We start from the raw sequence: 17,465 nt of genomic DNA, 5'->3' as shown, positions 1-17,465 counted from the left end.
TAACTCCACCTGCTGCCAGAGTTGTCTTCCTAAAGCACCCACTTAATTTTTTCGACATTCTGCATGTAAGGGCTCCCCAGTTCCACTGCAGTGGTCCTCAAACCATGATCCCCCAAAACTGGAACAGAAGCCTTTCTAATGTTGGTCTTCCACAGAGGAGAACAAAAGCCAACCAATACTGCCCGACTCCAAAAAGTTGGTGTTCATGGTCATGGGTGATCATGTATTTTAGTCTTGCCACCTTGGGATTGTTTGGGGATTATTATTAATCCTAGCATGTCCAAAAATGCAAAAGCAGTGAGATTACTGAAAAGGTTATAAGAGGGGATGAACAAGTATAATGAAAATTAAAGAAACTAAAAGTTACACTGTTAAATATGATGACTCAATAGACTTTCAATGTACAGCAAAATTGTCTATTTGGGGGAAGATGGCCATCTTTGCTACACGAGGCAAAGAAAATTGAATATACTGGTTTTAAGGCTTCTTAAAGCGTTGAGGAACCAACTTGCTCCTCCAACTGGATGGAAATGCATCCAGGGTTTGTGAATTTAAATACCACAGTCACTCCGGACTTGAGAACATGTGGATCTACACACAACTTTTCACTACCTAATAACCTTTCAATATCTAATTTGAAAATAAGAGCTGGATAGAGTTTTTCCACTGTTAAGAGTCAGATATAGTTGTCTTTTTCCAATTTATAGACAAAAAATATTAAGTTAAAGGATAAATTTTCAGAGTTTTAGGTTTCCCCTAAGAATTTTTCTTCCCTCTTGGAATTCTTAATCACCTGTCATCCCTTCCTGCTTGTTATCGAGATTGCTAAAGTGTCACATGTCAGAGGTGCCTTCACTGAGCCCAAAGCATATCTCAGAGCCCCCATGCCTGAGTCCATGCTCCATCTATCCTAGCACTCACTGTAGCTAGTGAAGTAGAAATACTCTGGTGTATCTCCCCAAGGTACAGCTGGGCATGGGTTTAAGTGGCCACTCCAGCCCATGCATCTGAAAGTATCCAATGACCACGTGAAATCCAAGCTGGTAGATGTGTAAATGTTCACGCTGATAGGTGACAGGTAGCTGGTAGCTGCATACAAGAATTTCTGTCAGTTCTGAACATTTATATATTTAAATATTTGTATTCATTTGAGCACCTGTTTACTTAGTCTACAATTTATCATTTAAACTCTTTAGGAGGCATAAACTTGGCTAACCCACGTGGAAGAACACCGAGAAACCATAGAAGAAATACTAATGAAACATTAAAGGGGAGATCAAATTGACTGCTAGACCAAAAGGTATCTCTGATAAGACACCTAAAAAAGAACCGAGGGAAAGGAGAGGAAGAGAAACATCTTAGAACTAATTAAAAGGAAGTGGCCTAAGCAATTAATCAATAAGCCGTAATTAATGTGAAATATTAGGACATAGGAAACAAGTCTTACAACCTGGAGGGCTGAGGTGAACTGAATATTGTTTTCACATCATTTGCTACAAATAGGCTCTACCTATTCAAAAGCAGTTTCTTATATAAATCACAGGGTTAGATTTTCAACAGAATCTGCTTTATCTTCTGAAAGTTATATCAAATCGGCACCTAGTCATAGACATGCTCTCTCAAGATTCCATCATTGCTTTCATTAAGTAATATATCTGAGAATAAGAATATCAACTTGTTTATATTAAAATATATGAATAAATCAAGATATGGCATTAACATTTCATTATTAACACCTGAAATGTTAGAATAGGTACCTTTGGCTATATTCAAATTATCTGTTTGTATGTCCATCTTCCCACTCAAGTTCCTAGGAACCGGTTATGTTTTTAACCCCAGACCCTAGCATTTGACAGGTTCTCAACAGACATCAGTTGAGCTGAACTGGTAACTGAACGATGAAATTGACAACTGAACATTAATTCCATGGCAATTAAATAAACAAATGACATACAGAAAACTTGAACATATAAGGAAATATGAATATAGGGACAATGGTCATTTCAACCTTAGTGGAAAAAATTAAGTAAGTAGCAAATTTTAAAAAGACAATGTCTAGTGCTACTAGGGTGACGGTGAGACATGGCATTCATCATGTCACACACAGTGACATGTGTTGCCATGCAACATTACTTGCTGTGCTGCAAGTGAAATGATAGCGCTATCTTGTTAGAAGGCAATTTGGCAATACGCTATGTAAATATTAATTTCCTACAAATGTAGTGATTCTAAACTCCAGAGAATTCATCAGAAAAAAATAATTTAGAGGGGAACAGCTATGATCATTAAAATGGTGACTGGCCATGTCAAAAGAAAGGGGAGGCCTAGATGTCCTTCAGAAGGGATAACGACCAGCTTAAGACAGCAAAGCCAGTTGAAAGACAACTGTGAGTCCAAGGGAAAAAAAATGAAAGTTTGAACTAAAGTAACTGGAAGAATGGCCATCGAGAGGCAGAGACCAAGTCAAAAGACACTCAGGAGGCAGAACTGCCAGATCGTGGTGAGAGCCTGGATAATAAAGAACGTGCAAGAGAGATGGGGGGACTGACAGGTGACTGAGTAGGTGTGGTGGCATTCCATGCACTAGAGCAAGTGTCAGGGAACTCTTCTGTAAAAGGAACAGACAGTAAATAGCATAGGCTCTGCGACCCATACAGTCACTGTTAAAACTACTTAGCTCTGCTGCATCAGCCCATGGCTACATTCCAATAAACCTTTTTTACAAAGCAGGAGGTAGACAGGATTTGGCCTGCAGGCCAAAGTTTGCCAACACATAGACTATGGGATCCAGGGAAAGGAGGCCAATTTCAGGATGAAGTTCGTGAGTTCAGTGTTAGCAGGACATTTAAGTGGAGATGTTCAATCTACAGATGAAGAGATGCCAGGGCCAGAGGAATAAAACTGAGTCATCAGCCAGGTGGTGGCAGTTATGGGGCTGAGATCACCCAGGGGGAATGGCCTCAGAAGAGAGGACATGAAGGACACTTCCTTGTCCCAGTACAAGGGCAGATGGGCATTGTCTTTGGGTCGCTACAGCCCTGGAACGGTAGAGACATTATGGCCTAATCTCCATTAACTCCCTTAACTTAAAAAGAGGCTCCTATTTTAACTTGGGACTTTCATCCCCTTTCCCAAGATTAATAAGTTTAAAGTTTCAAATTCATAGATGAAAAAGAAAACTTCCCACTGGCTGTAAAGTAAGGCAATTCTAAAATAAAATGTCTATCAACTTTTGAATGTTTCATTTTTATTATGAATTTTACACTCAAAACATATATAACATGTTCATTAAGTATGATGAATGACGACAGAACAAATATTTGGTCTCCAACTTAAGAAGAAGTGAAGAAGTTCATTACCAAAACACCACTGTCCAACTTTCATACCGTAAGAATTAGTCTCTAAACTAGAGATCAAAGTAGGCAGCCCAAGACCAGATAAAGCTTGAAGATACATTTTCTTTGGCCTACGCAGTGCTTTTTTTGGTTTTTTTTTTTTTTTAGTTGCCAACATTAAACATCAAGAAATCAGCATGCTGGAATACCATTAGAAATAAGGAGAGGTGACTATATTACACACATTTCACCATGGCAACAACTAGCTGGAGCTGAGAGCAACTCTCCCCTTTAAATGAACATGTACTCACTAATTCACTGCAGTCCTCATCATCCCCTATTGCCTTAAACCTATCTCCTACTTCACTTATTACTTTTAATTGCCCTGGCACTTGAATTTGCGACCCCTGCTTACAAATTATAATTGTGGTTTCCAACTTTTTGCAATATGGGAGACATATGTAAAGCAAAAGTTCAGACTCTCTCACCAGGAACATTACAGGTCCATAATCCCTTATCCATCACTTTGAAATCTAAAAAAACAAAAGATTTTTTGTAGCTCATTTGGCAACATAACTTGACCTAAGCTAACATGAACCTATTTTTAATCTTTAAAGGTTCCATTTAGTGTGAAATACACTCATATATTTTGCTATGGAAATAGTAACATGTATGATGATTACAGGCTGCTGCCTCAGACCCTACTGGAAATACTACATAACAGCATATGTGCATTATTACTTGTCTCTTCTTTTTAATTATTTATTTTATTTTAGTTTATTTATGGCTGCATTGCTGGGCGCATGCTTTCTCTAGTTGCGGTGAGCGGGGGCTGCTCTTCGTTGAAGTGTATGGGCTTCTCATTGTGGTGGCTTCTCTTGTTGTGGAGCACGGGCTCTAGGCGCGCGGGCTTCAGTAGTTGTGGCTCGCAGGCTTCAGTAGTTGTGGCTCGTGGGCTCTAGAGCTCAGGCTCAGGAGTCGTGGCGCACGGGCTTAGTTGCTCCGCAGCATGTGGGATCTTCCCGGACCAGGGCTCGAACCCGTGTCCCCTGCATTGGCAGGTGGATTCTTAACCACTGTGTCACCAGGGAAGTACCTACTTTTCTTTAAAATCTGAAAAATTCTGAGTTCTGAAACTCATCTGACCCCAGGGGTTCTGGATAAAGGACCATGGGCCTGTTATACTTTTACTATCTACGTTTAAGAAAACACACATACACAAAGCAGATAGGAGTGTAATAATATTTTTAAATGGATTTATACTGGATTAATTACAATGGCATCTACCTCCATTTGAGAAACAGAAATAGAATGATATATGCAAAACCATCGCAGTCTGATAAGAAAGCGTAGAGCACATGCTGACTCTAGGACCCTATACCCCAGTGCTGATTCCCAGGGCGGGGGACGGGGTCCTGCCGTGCACACACTGGGAATCACTGGCACCAAGGTAACTCCATATTAGAATAACATGCTGTGTTCACATACTCTATATGATATGTGAAAATGATGCTTATAACCTCATCCTTTTAGGATTGTGGGTTTTTTTTTCAGTGAACAATGGGTTTTCACTCACCTATAAATACCCTGTTTGCTATTCTAGGATTTCACAAAATGTAAAGTACATAACAAGGCCACAGAAGATCAGATTCAGAAGAAGCTGCGAAGACACCAGACTCCTTTCCACCCCCACTCTATGCAGAGACTGGATGGAATCCACTCGGGCTGAAGCAGAGCACAGCTACCTCCCCTTTCTCAGAATTACTGTCCAGAGGGAATCAGTGTGAGTAAAATGAGGCAGCAAAGTAGGCAAGGGACGTAGACTATGATGCTGGCAGAAGGAAGGATACGGTCTGCACTGTCAAACATAGGAAGGACCGCCCCACGGAAGAGAGACAAGACGGATTCAATGAGGCACCAGAGGACTGCTCTGGGGTGTGCGGGGTAAGGGGTATTTGACTCACCTTGAGAATCAGTGCTGCCCGCCTGGAGTAGAAGGTCATTAGATACCTGTGCCCTTCAGGGAGGGTCGGCAAAGACCGCAACAGAATAAAACGAGCCAGGTAGGGACTGGACGGCTCATGCCCCACCCATATGGGACAGCTGCTGCTGAGCTCCTGATTTCTGTGCTCGGGAGGGATGCCAGGCACTGCCAGGTCTTCCAAGATTTTAGAAGCAGCTGGAAATCCAGGTTTTCATGTGAAAACTTCTCATTTTTAAATATGAGCCAATGATTGTAAATAAATAAATAAATACTGAATAGGCCAAAGAGAACACATCTCTGGCCTGCAAGCAAGCAGTGTGGAGCTTTGGTTTTGATAAGTCAGACGTCCAGACCCTGGAAGGACTAGATCAGGGTTTCTCAACCTCAGCAGTCTTGGCATTTGGGACCAGATCAGTCTGGATTGTGAGGCTGTCAGGTGCACTGCAGCATATTCAGAAGCCTCCCTGGCCTCTATCTACCCCTCCCCCAATCAAGTCACAACAATCAAAAAATGTCTCCGGACATTGCCAAATGTCCCCTGGGGGGGCAAAACCATACCTTGGTAAGAGCCACTGGACTAGAGCAACATCCAGCTCTCAGCCTTCAGGATTTTACGAAGGCAGCACTCACGACTCAAACAACAGGTTTTTCACATAAGAGTTGCCCACGTGAAGATTTATAGCTGCTTTGGAATCAGAAACCTGGGTTTGAGTCCACAGCTCTGTCATTTATTAGCCTGATGACCTCTCTGAGTTCTGGCTTCCTCATCATTAAATCAGGAACAAATAACATGGCCTCTTAGAGCTGCTGCAAGAATGTGGTGAGATAATTTATGCAAAGCACTGAGCCCAGCGGCTTAATAAGCACGAAAAACTTTTAATAAACATTAATCCTTCCCTGGTGAAAAGGCAGCCCAGATTCTGTAGTCGGAAGCACATGGGATCCAGAGTCAGAAGCCCTGGACCCAAGTCGTGCCTCGGCCACTTAGCAGCTGTGTGAACATGGCAAGTCATTTTCCCTCTTTCTAGAATAGAAATGATCATTGCCAGTAGGTGAGAACCAAGCCAGGTGGTCTGGTACAGCATTTGGCAAACTAAACCAACTAGAAAAAAGTTGATGATTAGTACTATCAAATCTTTTAAAGGTTTCTGCAAAGGAAAGAATGAGCTCTTCAACAAATCCAAAGAACTAGGAATGCAGTAATATCAGGGTAAGGTACAGGGGGAAAAAGAAAAATAATAATAGGGATTCTGAAACTCCAGGTCCTTCTAGACAAGCAACTGCCACCTGGTGACCCACACACCAAATCTGGCCACCGATATATTTTGTTTAGCCCCACATAGTATCATGGTGATTGTTTCCTTTGCATTAACTGCCATCTAACCTTCATTAAAATCCAGATTTCAGGCTTTTCTGGAAAGCTACAACGGTTGAGTCACTCTGGGCCCATATTCCCACATGCCCCTTTGGTGAGCTCATGGTGGGGGGCATGCCCCCAACCCTTACCTGGCCTCAGTCACTCATTTATTTTACTAGTCTGGCCCCTCTAGGCATTTGAGTCTGTAACCTTGGCTTATCTAAAGCGAACTATCTGGGAAAGCATTTGAACCTCCAGGGAGTAGTACTTCAACCCAGGCAGAAACCCACACCCAATGAGACACTCCCTCCCAGAGCCTCACCTAGGTAATAACTCTCCTGGTTAGTCCTTCAGCTTCCTTTTCTCCTGGACACTTCGACCTCATAACCAAACTTCCCTCAAGCTCCTCATCCTGTGTACACCTTCCTCCATGCAGGGCATCACCTCCCCAAAATCACCACCTGCATCCACTGGATTATCTGCATCAAGGATTTTCAAACAACAAAATATCTTTCTTAGCAGGACTACAAAAGACACGACATGATGTTTCTTATTTCCTGACCAGCACCCCGGTTTCCCTTGGGGAGCCAGCGCTCCCCCACTCTCAGTCCCTGTTGTTCAGACAGGGTTTACTCCATACCCATTTCCAGGGAAAAGCATGGGACCCAGTCAGAAGCACTCAGAGTCAATCTTGGGCCTTTGGCAACGGTGACTGGAAGAAAAATATTCTGTCCCTCTGGGTCCAGAACTGAGGGCAATGGAAGAAGGGGGTGGGGCTGGGGGTTCTCCTTGTGGACACAGCTTGTCTAAAGAGTGGAAGCCCTGCATCCAGACCAACCTGCAGCCATACTCCTTTTGGATTCTTCTGGTCACATGTAAGCCTATAAACTCCCATCTTCGCTTATAGCAGTTTGATTTGGGTTTTCTTACAATCAAAAGAGACCTCATCAATACAAGAGAAATTTGAAAGAAGTGCTCGAAGATGGAAACAAAGCCTTCGCTCAAACTTTCTCCTCTTTTTTGGTTGCCTCTCTCCATCCAATAAGAACTGGCACTAGCCATCCTTCTATAAGCACTTAGCTCAGGGTAGATAATTATTTCTTTGCTTGCCTATCTCTTCCACAAATCTACTGAGCTCCTTCAGGGCAGAAACTGTGTCGTATTCACTTTTGACCCTTTAATACCTCACACACGGGCACACAGTTTGGGCCGACAAGTGTCTATTGAATGGATGAATCAACAAAAGTCAGGAGGACGAAAGGAACCATCCTCCTTCTCTCCTTTGGGACACCCATATCAGGAGAACACCTCCTAAGCCTTGACCCTATGGGACACAAACCGTCTTCTGAAACAGACTCATCTACCCCTTGTAAACAAATTGCATCATGAGAACTCACTCCTTCCATCCATTACTAATTCTCCCACATGCCCATCCCATGAAACCTCACTGTGGGGTTACTCACAAGTTCCTAATTTTGCGAAGAGAATACTTCATCACAAGACACCACCTAGAACTCTACAAACTGATAGTACATACACACCATGGGCAAGCCATTCACACAAATAACTTCATTCATTAGTGCATGTGTGCTTTCTAGGCTTTGTTTTGACCCAAATACAACCAGAAGCCTGATTCTGGTGCCCACCAACCATCTGCTTCTGCCCAATAACAATTCTAGGCTCTCTCCTACCTCCATTTTCCCTCCCTAGTCCTTTACAATTACTTAAGTGGAAAAAAACAACAACAAATATATCTAGGAAATCAATAGCAGTAAAGCAACAGGTTCCCCAGTAAAAACAGTTTTGACTTTAGGTGCATAATTGCCATACCCTTAATAGCTCTGTAATAGCTGCAGCTTCCACTGCATCAAGCAATAAAGATTTTCAAACAGAGTCAAAGGTCAGGGCCAGAATTATAGTCCCAGGATGAGTCACACCACTTACTCCATGCAATTCTCGTTTTCCCATACTTGGGCCCACACCACCAGGGCAATCTACTGAGAACTGGATTTACATTCGTTTAACAATATTTACTGAGTATGTACCATGTTATAGGAACCACAGCAGACCCTGGGAATCAAAAAAGAATGGGCAAAAACTCTTCAAGTGTTTAGTCTAATGGAGAACGCTGGCAAGTAAAGAGGCAATTACATTATGCAAAAACAGGTGCTACATGGAATTATGAAAGCACCAAGGAGGGACATCCAGTTTATGCAGGAGCATCAGGGAAGGCCTTTTAGAGGCAGAGACCTTTATGAGGAGACCTGAAGAATGAGCAGGAAGTGGCCTAGGGCAGGTGTGATGAAAGAGGTTTCCCAGAGTTCCAGGTAGAGGCTAAAACATAAGAAAGCACAGCCTCCTCTGGAAACTGAAAGTACGCAAGTATGGCTAGAACTTAAAAGTGTAAAGAGAGTAGCTGCTACAGAGGAAGCAGGGGCCAGAGACACCCTGAACAGCTTCCCTGAACTGCTCTGTAGCTTTTAAAGCCTCAGAAATTTGTTTAAAAAAAAAAAAAAAATCACTTGCCTGATACAATGTACAAACAGGCCAAAATGACTATCTGACAAATGCATCTTGACACTCACTAAGTACTGATTCCACAATTCATGTTACTGAGAACGCTAAGAGGGGCAGAAAATTCACAGAAATTATCTTGTAATTCATTTACAGATTCTTGGTTGAAACATTAGCCGTCACTAATACTCTTGTCTACCTTCCTCTCTCTCAGCATTATTTCTATCATTTCCCCACAAATAACAGAAAAGGAGGCACACCTAGGCTTTAGCCTAGACAGGAATTAACTCTGGAAATAGGATAAATGCACACCAAGCCAACAGGGTGGGGTACCAAAAAAATTAAACAACAAAACTAAGCAGAAAGTTGAGGGAAACGAAACAGTAAAGAGCAAATTTAGAAAACTCAGGAGGAAGTAAAAGTATTTTCATACACACACAAAAAAAGAAGTGTCCCACGTGCTCCGGCCAAACCAAACTCCCCGTTTGACTCAACTGCTGAAAGAAGCAGCAAAAGCTGTGAAAAATTCCCACTTTCATATCTCTTCCCAGAATAAACAGCAAAATCCGTACCATACAGCTAACTTGCCCTGGAAGACCTTGAAATATTTGCCCCAGATAACACAGCACATGACAATCACCTCCAGAAGCTCTCAAAACCACAAACCAGTCCTGTTCCAACAGCCTGGTCATCTACAAACTCTGGTCTATTCTGTCATTACAGAATCAATGCTTGTCAAGCAGTCGAGGAATCCCAAAGAAACATGGTGCAGGATTTGCTTCCAAACCCAAAGTGAGAAAGAATTAAAAAAAAAAAAAAAAAAAACAGTCATTTCCTTTTAAATTGGCACTAGGCGTTTCCAGAATCCTTTTCTCCCAATTCCAACTTTTTAAATGTCAAGGCATCCCGTTCATATTCGCCCCTGGTCTGGAGACGGCACCACCTCTAAATTCCCTCAAAGGGCGTTCTGAAACTCAGTAGGCAGATCCGCTGGGCTTTAATGACCCTTTACTTCTTTACTGCCACCATGCACTTGTAAGCTAGGCTTTGCGGCAGCGGGGCGATCCGGAAAGGCTGAGAATGCCGCCCCCAAGCCCCGCAGCCTCGGACACACCACTGATCGGAGTTTCAGCCGCAGGCGGCGGCCCGGGCCGGCTCGATCTCCTGGTGGGAAAGACCCGGGACAGGTCCAGTCCCCGGAGGGCGATGCTTCGCGGGCCAGTGGGGACCCCGAGGGGTGGGAGCAGGGAGGCGCGGCCCGCCCCGCCGGTCTCTGGGGGCCAGGCGGCGGCCCAGAGCCGGGCGCCAGGCCGCGGCGTGACGCCGCCCCCGGCCCCGGGCCCCGCCGGCCTCGGGCGGGGCGGCGGCCGGGCCCGGAGCGGCCGGGCCCGCGGAGGAGCGGGCCGGCCCCCGGCCGTGACCCCCGGCCCCCGGCCCGCGCAACCCCCGGGCGGCCCGGCGCGGCGCACTCGCCTGCCCACGGTCTGGTTGGCCAGCTGCTTCATGCGGTTGAACTGCTTCTTCATGGCGACGGCGGCGGTGGCCCGCGGGGCTCAGGCCGGGCGGGACGGGGGACGGCCTGGCGGCTCTTACATCGCTTCGCGGCCGAGGCGGAGGCGGCGGCGGCGGCGGCGGCGGCGGCAGCGGCTCCCCAGGCCCGCGGCCCCGCCCTCGTCGCGTCACTTCCAGCGACGCCGCCCGCCGGGCCCGCGGGGTCTGGTCGGGCGAGGAGTGCCAGGCCCCGTGCGGCGCGCAGCCAGGCCTCCGACCCCGGCCCGGGGGCCGCCCGACTCCCAGCCCGCAGGCGGTCCCCGGGCCTCGCGACGCGCGGCCGCCCAGGGCCCTGAGGTCCACTCGGACCTCGGCGTGCTTTCGCTCAGCGATCGCCCGCTCGAGTGATATTTAATTCACTTCCCAGACTAGATCTCAAACACACGGTGGACAAAGCAGACACAAAGAGTGTAGACGGTGCGACACTCCGTCCAAGAACCGCCAAAACTTATCTTCGGAACTAGACACCCGGGCAGGGCTCGCTGAGGGAGGAGGGCCGAGGTGGACCCGAAAAGGAGCTTTGGGACGATGGAACTGTTCAAAGTCTTTACCAGGGCCGTACTTATGCACAGGTGTAGACATTTGACAAAATGCACCTATCTGTCCTCTTAAGAGGGATGCGTGTCACTATGTACATTTTACCTCGATTTTTTTAAGAAAAAAAAATGGTTGCGTGAAACTCACAAGCTGCAGGACAGTGTGATGCCACTTAGTAAAAAAGTCAAAGGCAATTAAATATATTTTACTCCTATTCGAAAAGTATTACTCTAGTACTGCTTTTCTTTTATTGATTAAAATCTACCTTGCATATCATTCCATATCAAAAAAAAATATTAGAGGCAAGGTGTGTTTTCTACGAACAGGAGCTCAGAGATGGCACCTTCAGAGCGGCTGTGATGGTGGCTGCGTCCAGGGGGCCGAGGTGGTGCAGGGCACTGGGAAAATCACGGAAGGAGGGGAGAAGAGCCCAACTCCAGCGCTAGGAAGTCGTGGATGAACAGAGGCCCGAGAGGGGACAGGTCACTGGAGATGGGCCCTTTGTTATGTCCCAGGCCAGGCCTGGGCGTTGCCAGGCAGGTGTGGCCATTGAGGGGCCCTCGCAGCCCGCATTGCCTAGAAACCTCTCACTGTGCTTTGATTCTTAACCTCGCGCTGGCAGCAGTGCAGTGACACTTGGCGGCATTGTCCGACTGTGCTGGACACTTTTTTCGGAGCGGACCAGGTCAGTTCTATGACCTGCTTTGATGTCCTCCTGGTTTGGTGGCCTTGGCTCCTGCTTAGGCCATTCCCTGGGGCAAGTGGGTGGTACTGTGGCATCTTTCACAGGCCACATTTCTAGTTTCACAAAAGCTGTGCTGAGGAAGGGAGCTGAAAATGTAGAAGTACCTGACTCTACAACAGAGGAGGTTGAAGACTCTCAGTCAGTCTTAAAATCAGAGGCTGAGAGACTTAGAATCTTTGTAGTGATGTGGACGAGAAGTATGAAGCCTCAGAGCTTCAACTAAAGCAGCAAGCTGCAAGTTACAGTCATCAATTACACCAGAAAGACGTAGAAATCAAACTTCTTAAAGCAAGGCAGATAGCGCTAAAGGATCAGTTGCTAAAGGTGCAGTCAGTCACCCAGATAGTAAATCTTGAGGCTGGCCTTGTGCCCTCAACTCGTGTACCCTCTTCACTGGGTTATGATATCTATCAGCATGCTTTAGTTTTCCAGAATGATGATATGGACTTTGCTGACCTAATTTGGTCACAGCAAGAAATAAATAGATTGTCAAAAGAAGTCTTAAGACCTGAGGCTGATGTCAGCCATTGGAGACATGTTGCTCAAACTTCTACAGCATTTCATTTAGATCTATAGTTTTGATGTAAATGAAATCTACAAACTGCAAAATACCATCAAGGAATTTGAACAGAATCTAAATAAGGAAATTGATGACCATCAACTTGAAATAGCAGTGTTGCAGGAAGTTCATCAACAGAAACTGGCAGAAATAAGTCGCAGGCATCAAAAACAATTAAAGGGAATGAGGGAATGATTCATGATATGCAAAAAGCTATTGAAGTCCTAGCAGCTGAAAAAATAGAGTCCACCAAAAAAATCAAAGGACTTGAGATTAGAGTAAAATATCTTTTAAAAAATTATCTTCTGTAGAAAAGGAAAGGGATGCTTTAATTAGAGAACAAGACCAGATAAATGAAATGAATGAAAGAACTGAAGAAGGTGAGTTGCAGCCTTCTATTAGGAGGTAGAGTGATGCTGTGACAGAAAAAGAAAAAGTTCTTCCACAGAGCACATCACTGGAAGAAGTGTCCAGATAGAAACAGCCACTGTCTGATGCTGAAAATGAAATAATACAATTGAGTAGCTTAAAGCAAGATAAAAATCTCATGGAAGAGAACCTGAAACTTTAAAAATGAGTCCAAGTTTTAGAAAAAGAAAATTCATTATTAAATAAAGAAAAGGAAGAACTTCAATTATCACTTGTCAAATTGAGCAATGAATAGGAACTCATTAAAAGAGCAGCTACAGGAGACATGAATTTGGATTCAGAGGTACATCATTTAAGATGTGACTGGGAAATCAAAGAAGGAAAAGTCAATGAGAGTACTACTTAAAAGAAATTACTGATTCCTGAGTTAGGAGAGTTGCACAGGCAAAAACAAAAAACTACAATGCACGTGGTTTTGATGAAAGACCAGCAAACAGAACAACAAAATGAAGGGGAGAGCATCATCAGGAAAGTAAAACAAGATCTAGAATATGAGGAAAAAAAGAGTTCGTTAACTTGAAGATGATAAAATGAACATTCCTAAAGAGTTAGATGGGCAAAAAGAAAAGTTAATTCATTTAAAAATGGAAAAAGGACAGTTAGAAGCAGAATTTTGTCAGGATGAACAGAGACCGTTGGAAGAAAAGAAGTATGAGCAAGCTGTTAAAGAACTGTCAAATACAGATAACCCAGACAGCTGTGCCTTACAGCTGGAGCATGAGTGTTTAATTAAACTCGGTCAAGAGAAAGACTGTGAAATATCAGAACTCAAAAAGAATATTGAGCAGATGATTGCTGAGCACAAAGAAACTAAGGAACTTTTGTCATCTAGTTTAGAAGAGCAGAAGCAATTGAAACAACTCATAAGAGAGAAAGAAATTTTTATTGAAAAACTTCAAGGAAGTTCACAGCTTCAGGAGGAGTTAGATCAATATACTCAAGCCTTAAGAAAAATGGAAATTTTACAACAAACCATAGAGGAAAAAGATACAAGTCTTGCATCCATGAAAGAAGAAAACAGTCACCTGAAAGAAGAATTGGAATGACTGAGGGAAGAACACAGTCAAACCGCACCTATGATTGACCCTAAAACTCTAGACACTGTTACAGAACTAGAATCTGAGGTAACTCAACAGAGAACAGTTGAAGATAATCTTGAGATTAAACCTCATCAAAAGATAATTGAAGAACAAAACCAGAGTAAAATGCAACTACTTCAATCTTCACAAGAGCAGAAACAGAAAAATCTGAAATACCAACACGGGCAAATGAATATTAAACACAATCAGCTCTTTTTGGCCAAAGGGGTGGAAAAGGAGAATTTGCAAAATGCAATAGAACAAATCAAAACCCAGCCGCTGGAAAAATTCCAGCACACGCCAACAGAACATTCTGATACTTTTCAAGTAACAGAAGTTCAGAGTCTTAATATAGAAAATGGAAATGAAAAGCATGACTTATCTAAAGCTGAAACTGAAAGATCAGTACAAGGAATAAAAGAACAAAAATTGGAGATTAAACTTCTAATTGAAAAGAATACCCTTTTAATGGAACAGATTGATCAGCCGTCCAAAGGTGAGATTGGTAAACTAACTCAGTTTATCCAGCAAAAAGATCTGTGTCTCCACATGAAAGTATCTTCAGCTTCCTCTAGTGACCAAGATAATGGACAGAGTCAACAGCAATTGCGAGCCTATGCTTTGGAAAGAGAACAAATATTAGCTGTTTTAGATGAGAAGACTAGGGAAAACAGCAATCTTAAAAGAGAAAACTTGAGAATGATGGATATAATTGCTGCCAAAGAAGCAGACCTCATGAAACTCAAAGATGCAAATACAAAACTCTCCACCAGATTTGAAAACAGTGGTCAGGATATGTTTAGAGAAACGATGCAGAATTTATCCTACATCATTTGAGAAAAAGATATTGAAATTGATGCTTTAACTCAGAAGTGTCAGACTTTACTGGCAATACTGCAAACATCCAGCAATGGTGATGAAGTGAGAGGTGTTAATATGGATCAGTTTGAGGAGCTTCTACAGGAACGTGATAAATTAAAACAGCAAGTTAAGATAATGGAAGAGTAGAAAGAGCACATGATGGCCACTGTACAAAATATGCAGCGTGGGTCACCCCATCTTCAGAAAGAGCTTCAACAACTTCAGGCACGGGTGTTAGTTGACAATGATAATAATTCTAAACTACAGATGAACTATACTGACCTGATCAAACTTATGATGGGAATGAAATCAAACTCAAAAACTTGGAGAAGCAAGTAGCGCAAATTCAGTTTAGCCTAGAGCAGCTTTGCAATACCAAAGATATTCTGTTAGGGATGTTTGACCTTATTTTACTACAGTCCTCCAATGAATCACTTACATCCGAGTCAGCAGCCTCTCTGAAGGCAATGAAACCTGATGGATTGAGTGAATCTTCTAAATTGCTCAAAGAAGAGATAGAAGAGTTAAGAAAATTAATGGAGGAAAAAGATGCAACCATTAGAACACTCCAGGAAGATAATCAGAGATTGTCTGATTCCATTGCAGACAGTTCAGAACTAGAAAGAAAACGACGTGAACAAATGGATTCAGAAATGAAGCAGCTACGGGAGAAACAAGATGACTTGCAAAACTTACTTAAGGAAAAAGAGCTTTTAATCAAAGCAAAAAGTGATGAATTACTTTCTTTAAGTGAAAGTTTCACTCATGTAGTGAGTGAAAATGAACTTTTGAGGCAGGGAGTAATCAACCTGAAGGAGGGAGTCGTCAACTTTGAGCTGGATATGTTTAAACTGAAAGAGGAAAATGAAAAATTAGTAGAAACATCTAGGGAAGAGGAAACAAAATCAAGAGACAAAGATGTGGTTTTCTATGATGCGGAGAGAGAAAGAATTGGAATATGTTCAATGAAGGAGAAGGCGCTTGCTTTTGAGCATCTTTTGAAAGAAACAGAACTCGGCAAGACAGGGGAATTAAGTCAGCTTTTAAATGCAGTTACATCAATGCAAGAAAAGACTATTATGTTTCAACAGGCCAGAAATGAGACCATGTTGGCACTGAAACAGAAACAAGTAGAAAACTGTGCCCTCCGGAATGAGGTTCAACATTTACACGACAAAGAACTACACTTAAAGCAGGAGCCGGAGAGATCGCGTAAGCACGCAGTAGAATCAGTGTCTCATAACCACGAAGCTTTGGCTGCAGAAGACAGAGCAGCTAAACTAAGAATGAAAGTCACCGCATTGGAGGAAAAGCTCCTTCTATCTTCCAATGCGAGGGAAAATGCAAATCAGCAAGCCAGTTTGCAGGTAGAGTCGTTGAAGGAACAACTGAATGTTGTCACAAAGCAGAGAGATGACATTTGGCTACAGCTTTCTGTTTCCCAAGAACAAGAAAAGTAGTATGCACAAGCGCTAAGCTAACATGAGGATGGAACTCGCAGAATGGATGGAAATAGTTGCAGATAATCTAGAAGAAAAACTAATATCGGCACAAGGACACCAGGAGAAAGTGAATGCTGCCTCGACTCTGAAGGAAGAACAAATTAAAGATTTGAAAAAACAAAATGAGGTCCAACAGGAAGTGCTGGATGATGTGCAGAAGAAATTGATGAACTTACTAAGTAACACAGAAGGAAAAGTTGACAAGAGCCTCATGAGGAACCTCTTCTTGGGGTATTTTCAAACACCAAAACAACAACGTCATGAAGTGCTACAGATAACGGGCAACATTCTGGGTATTAGAAAGAAAGAAATAGATCTGGTTTTTAATGAAGAGCAAGGCGGTGGTACCAGATGGATGACTGGCTGGCTTGGATCAAAAAGTGTCCCCAACACACCTCTGAGTCCAAATCAGCAATCGAGGCCAAAGAATTCTTTTTCAGAACTCTTTGTTAAATTTCTAGAAACAGAATCTCATCTCACACTTCCACCACTAAAACCCTCTGCTCATGATCCAAAACCTCTGGATTCACCGGGAAAGAAAAAAACTAGCTAAAAATGTACCATCAAGTCTTAAAACTACCTCGGGATCCACACCCAAAAAACCAGATGTGAATCAACGTTCTGCAGCTGTCTCTCTGATTAACCCACCCAGACCTGAAACGGATGGATCTGGGCATCTTCTTTTAAATGCTGTTACTGATGTTTTGCCCACATATATGCCTTTGCTGCTCTCACCTGGCAAGAGGGCTGGAGTTGTGCTGAAAGACCTTTCAAAGCCATAGATGATTCTTCAGCCACAGACAACATGGCATTTTTAAGAAACCAAGTCACTGAAAAAGCCATGTATTTTGACTTTGCTTGATAAAAATACGAATACTTTAAAAAAAAGGGTGTTTTAAGGACTTCAGAGATATTCACCCACCTTCAGACAGTGGTTACTTCTTGTGAGAAAGGGCATGAGTGGGGTTGAAGGCTGATCAAGGGATGCTTCAAATGGTTTTTGTAATGCTTT

General features: G+C 43.3%; 1 protein-coding gene and 1 pseudogene across 7 annotated transcripts in view; one reads left to right on the top strand and one right to left on the bottom strand.

Annotated features, from left to right (window-relative positions):
• Window positions 1–10,834, bottom strand: part of ARHGAP17 (Rho GTPase activating protein 17) — an 89,852-nt gene extending 79,018 nt beyond the window's left edge. For 6 of the 7 annotated variants that reach the window (XR_009534616.1, XR_009534617.1, XM_060119938.1 and 3 more), the window contains exon 1: window positions 10,664–10,834. Coding sequence is in view for 4 of the 7 variants with exons in the window: in XM_060119938.1 (XP_059975921.1) it covers window positions 10,664–10,716 (53 nt within the window). In the remaining 3 variants the exon portion in view is untranslated. Of the gene's footprint in view, window positions 1–9,830; window positions 9,852–10,663 lie in introns of those variants that run through there. The other variant, XM_060119942.1, reaches the window with a different exon arrangement.
• Window positions 10,835–11,985: 1,151 nt separating this feature from the next.
• LOC132476957 (thyroid receptor-interacting protein 11-like) lies at window positions 11,986–17,235 on the top strand (annotated as a pseudogene).
• The last annotated feature ends 230 nt before the right edge of the window (window positions 17,236–17,465 follow it).

The sequence above is a fragment of the Mesoplodon densirostris genome, chromosome 16 (genome assembly GCF_025265405.1).
Source record: "Mesoplodon densirostris isolate mMesDen1 chromosome 16, mMesDen1 primary haplotype, whole genome shotgun sequence".
Taxonomy (NCBI): Eukaryota; Metazoa; Chordata; class Mammalia; order Artiodactyla; family Ziphiidae; genus Mesoplodon; species Mesoplodon densirostris.
The sequence above is the reverse complement of the archived record's forward strand: the minus strand, read 5'-3'. Positions and strand labels throughout refer to the sequence as shown.